The sequence below is a fragment of the Crocodylus porosus genome, unplaced genomic scaffold (genome assembly GCF_001723895.1).
Source record: "Crocodylus porosus isolate Cpor-Errol unplaced genomic scaffold, CroPor_comp1, whole genome shotgun sequence".
Taxonomy (NCBI): domain Eukaryota; kingdom Metazoa; phylum Chordata; order Crocodylia; family Crocodylidae; genus Crocodylus; species Crocodylus porosus.
In genome coordinates, this window is record NW_017728886.1 from 234,095,978 (window position 1) to 234,100,442 (window position 4,465).

The 4,465-nt window shown below is 43.9% G+C and overlaps 1 protein-coding gene and 1 long non-coding RNA gene across 2 annotated transcripts in view; one reads left to right on the plus strand and one right to left on the minus strand.

Moving 5' to 3' along the window:
* Window positions 1-1,596, minus strand: part of LOC109320883 — a 21,323-nt gene extending 19,727 nt beyond the window's left edge. Inside the window, exon 1 of the long non-coding RNA XR_002103866.1 lies at window positions 1,434-1,596. This is a non-coding gene — a long non-coding RNA (uncharacterized LOC109320883). The remainder of the gene's footprint in view (window positions 1-1,433) is intronic.
* VPS13B (vacuolar protein sorting 13 homolog B) overlaps window positions 1-4,465 on the plus strand; it is an 869,608-nt gene that overhangs the window by 597,982 nt on the left and 267,161 nt on the right. The window contains exon 30 of the mRNA XM_019545488.1: window positions 2,854-3,057. Within this exon, the coding sequence (XP_019401033.1) occupies window positions 2,854-3,057 (204 nt within the window). The remainder of the gene's footprint in view (window positions 1-2,853; window positions 3,058-4,465) is intronic.

Below are 4,465 nucleotides of genomic sequence, written 5' to 3' on the forward strand. Positions count from 1 at the left end.
CCTTTTTGAAGATGAGAACCACATTGGCCCTCTTCCAGTCCTCTGGCACCACGAGTGCTCGTACAGCCATGCCAGGGGTCCCGCAATGACCTCAGCTAATTCTCTCAGTACTCTAGGGTGGAGATCTTGTGCTATTCCTAGTTAAAGTAAAATAAAATAAAACAAAAGAAATAGAATATATTCCCATACTCACACTCTTTTTATTCTGTTATATACTACATTTGAACACTTTAACAATTATCTCAATTGAGCCGTTAGTATTGAGCAATTAGTGTAGTAGTAAAAAACACTATCATATATCTGTTACAGGGCTTTTGTTTGATTTCAGTAGTATATCTGCAAAATACCCTGGCTTCAAGTTTTAAATAGGGCTGATAGTGTTAAGTGCCTAAGACATACCGTGGGACTTGGGCACCTAATTCCTAGACACGTAAGAAACTTGGAAAATCCTAGCTTCTCTTTTTGTAATTTTCTAACTTTGCACAGTCTTCTGAAATCTCAAGTAATTAAGTAGGCACAAAATGCATGTTACTGTTGTAGGGTCAAATCCTAATGGTCTTACTAAGGGCTTCGTCACCCTCTCTCAAAATGGGTGGTATCTTACTGCTACATGAATGGATTTCTTTCTTCATTGGAGCTCCTCATGGACAGCATTCCCTCTAAGCTGCTTGATGTACATGGCCGTGTAGGTGCACTCATGCCGCTCTACCAGGCACACCTGCGCGGCTGCGTACACTACACAATTCAAAGGAAATGCTGCTTATGGAGACCTGTTCTTAAGCGCATTAATGTCAAAACAAAAGGTAGGACAAGGTACCACCCTGTCTGACTAGTTCAGAGAAACATGAGGTTTTGTAGAAGGTAACCTATTTTGTGAGATGTTATGAAAGGACCTTGCAGCATATGACAGTCAGTTGTCACTTATGAAAGTTCATACTGCTCTGAACTAGTCACTAAGATACCATCCTGCCCTACCTTCTGCACTGACATAAGACTAGCACGGCTAACCACTTCTCTATTCATTAAAGTCAAATGGAAGAGGCTAGTGGTGACATATAGGGGGTGCATGTGCACCCCCTGACAGTGCTGGTGCACCCCCTGACCATCTGTGCTCCCTGCTTAGGCAGTGGATCAGGGAGCAGGCGGGAGCACCAGTGTCCCTCCTGCAAGCACTGGCTAAGGAGTGGGAGCATTGGATGTAGCACTGTGGCTGCTTCCTGGTCAATGAGTTTTGCTGTGAGGAGCCCTCCCTTCCCAGTCGGTGAGATGGGCCCAGGGGGGACCCTGCTTTCCCAGTCTCTGACTGGTTGCTGGGGGGGGGATGTGGCCCCCCTGAATAAGATGGCACCAGGAGCCCATTGGAAGAGACTATTGACTTAATAGATGTTGGCTCAAGCTTGTAGTAATGGCCAGACTTTTAAATAGGGGTGCACTGTGTTGCATCCCTATGATGCTATAATGGGTCTTATGCCAGGCAAGGAAACTAAGACACAGTTGTCCTAAACTAAACGCAAGTTCAATGAACCCTAACAGATACAATTCTAATTAAAACTGAAGTAGCAGTAACAGTTAAAAATTTTAGGTTTGTACCTATTCAAAGCAGATGCTCACCACCCAAAATGTTGCAAACACAGCCTCACTGGTTGATCAGGCCATGAAGTCATGTCCAGGGCTCCTGGCTCCCATGTCTGATATCAAGACAGGATCATGGATTGGTGACAGGATCTCTTCAGGCTTTCTTCAGGAGTGTTCTGAAGAGTACACTCTCTCATCACTCTTTATATATCATATAACTTGCATTTCTTAAGACATAACATTAACTTGAGCCTTTCTCCTATTCATTTCAAGTCAGGGACAGTATTTTTCCATCTGCTCCTTTCACTGGGTGCAGATCTTGACCACAATTCAAGCTAAGCATGCAGCTTGAGCTGAGCACAAAGGTCAAACCCAGGCCTGAAGGCCTCTGGGTCCCAACAACCAATAAAGATTTTCTTGGCCAATACCAATAGCCGATGATTAACCAGCCATATTGATCCATGCTAATCCAATAACCGATGGCTCCTATCCACAGCCCTGCTCCCAGCAGTCTATGTTGCTGTCCCAGGCAGGCGGGGTGGACCCTTGTGTTAACAGCAGTACTGGGAGTGTTTGGAGCCCAGCAGCATGCCACTGCTTCAGTGCCAGTGGGCCCTACACAGTCAAGCTCTGGTGGCCGCTGGGGAGAAGCCACTTTTGCAAAGACGCCCAGTGGAGCAGAATGTCCCTCGTACAGTGCCTTACCCCACCCATGTGCAACCCAACATCTTTGCAGCAGCCCCAGTGCTCAGGCCCATGCTGTGCACGCAGTATTGTCATGGTAGCAGCTGCAGGAGCTAGTAACAATCCCTTTGTTGCTGAGCGCTGTCCTGTGACCGTTCCCTGGCACCCCCTCCTGCTGCTTGCTGGGATTTGTAGTCTGTTGCAGGCATGGGCCAGTGGCAGGGCATGGGGACCCAGACTGTGCTTGCCAGGGTGCTCTGAGCATGTGGCCATAATTATCAGATACAATGACCAAAAAACCCAATAGCTGATAATGTCATTTATCCTTTTATCAGTTCTGATCTGATAGCCAACCAATGTATCAGTGCACTCATACTTCTAAAGGTATTCAGGCAGCTAACTTCCATTTAAACCTATTGGAGTTCAGCCATCTCAATATTTGTAAGTATCTGGGCCTCAGTTCTATTACATAGAAGTCTTGTTGTGCCTAATAGGTGTTCTGCCTGATTATTACCTGCAGGATTTAGATGTAGTGTATAATAATCGGTAATGGAAATCTGTTTTTAATGGAAGATCATCTTTCTGTCATTTTAGAAGAGCATTGAATTTAGGAATACTTCGAGATCCTGGATCAGAGGTTGAAGACCGACAATACCAAATAGATCTGCAGTCTATCAACATAGGTACTGCACAATGGCATCAGCTGAAACCAGAGAAAGAAAATAGTAAAGGAGGGGTCCTGACAGAGAATGAAAGAAATTCTCAGAACCCAGCACTTGAATGGAATATGGCCAGTAGGTAGGAAATTGTTTTAAAATGTTCTTTTTTCTAGAATTTCCTAGGAAAAAACCACTAAAAATATAATCATGACTAGGCTACATATTTTTCTATTGTTTTTACTTTCCATTGCAAAAATATTTTCTGTAAAGAGTGTTTTGAATTGTACATTTGAAATTGTTCTTGCACAGTAATTATCATGTAGTTACTCTGTCTCTCTCTCTCTCCCCACTATAAACTCCTTTTTGAATGGCTTATTATATGGCCATAAAAAATAACTCCAGGCTTAGACTTGGCATTCAAGGTCTCGGTCTAACAACAACAGCTTGTTGGGGTTTTTTGGGTTTTTTTATTACTTTTTCTTCCTTTGTTTGTATTTTCTCAAGGTTTGAATAAAACCAGTTTAGACATTTTTAAGCTAAAGGAAGACCAAGTAGATTTTTTTTCTTTTGGCTCTGAACTGTTTTTTGCGCTTCTGTAACTGAAAACAGATGCAGTTTTAGAATGACATATTTCAGCTGATTTGTAAGATACACAAAAGGACGCTTCTAGCTAAATAGGTTTAGTTCAGGTTCTCTTGGATTACCCTTGAGAGGCTTCCATATAAGGCACCTGCTGAAGGTGTTGCCAATGGATTTTGAAGGTCTTGTTCAATTCCAGATCATGTTGAGTCCAGCAAACAGATATGGAGGATTTTTACTGTTTCGGTCAAGTTCACAGTAGAATGAGGCCACCTACACACAGGAGACACAGCATAAATACATGTCCTTAGTGTTTTGCACTTAAAATGAGTATTTATAGAATCACTAGGTGAGAGTTCCCTGAACCATTTACCCACTATAGCAGTCTGACAGTGGGAGCTGCTGCCTGGCTGTGACCTGCTGCGCACCTGCCAGACCTGGATGAGGTATCTGCCCCTCTGGGCCAGCTGCCAGTGGGCTGTGGCTGCAGAGTTGGCCTTTGTGCAGCACTACTGCCATGTGAGCTCCCTTCCTGGCCATCTGGGCAACTATCGTCCAGAAGATATTCCGGGTGTGGTGGCCTGCTTTGAATGGTCAAAGCATGTCCTCCTTGCCTCATTTGGCCAGGAAGTCAGCCGCAGCCAGCTGGGTCCAAGGTGCCAGCTCTGAGCAGGCAGGGTCCTGCCACTGGCCTCCCTAGCAGGAATTCTGGTGTTCCCTATTGGAAAACTGAAAAATCCCTAATAAAAAAATCCCAAAGTCACTCTGTAAAATACTCCAAAATCCATGTTCTTTCACAATTAAAACAAAACACCACTATATATCTAGAGAGAGTGAGACAGAGACAGCGATCAGTTGGGCAATGTTTTATTGCAATTTGGAAGACTACCAGTGTCTATCATAATAATAAAATTAACTCCTAATACATGTTTTATGAATTCATGAACATATATTTTGCTGCCCCCCCC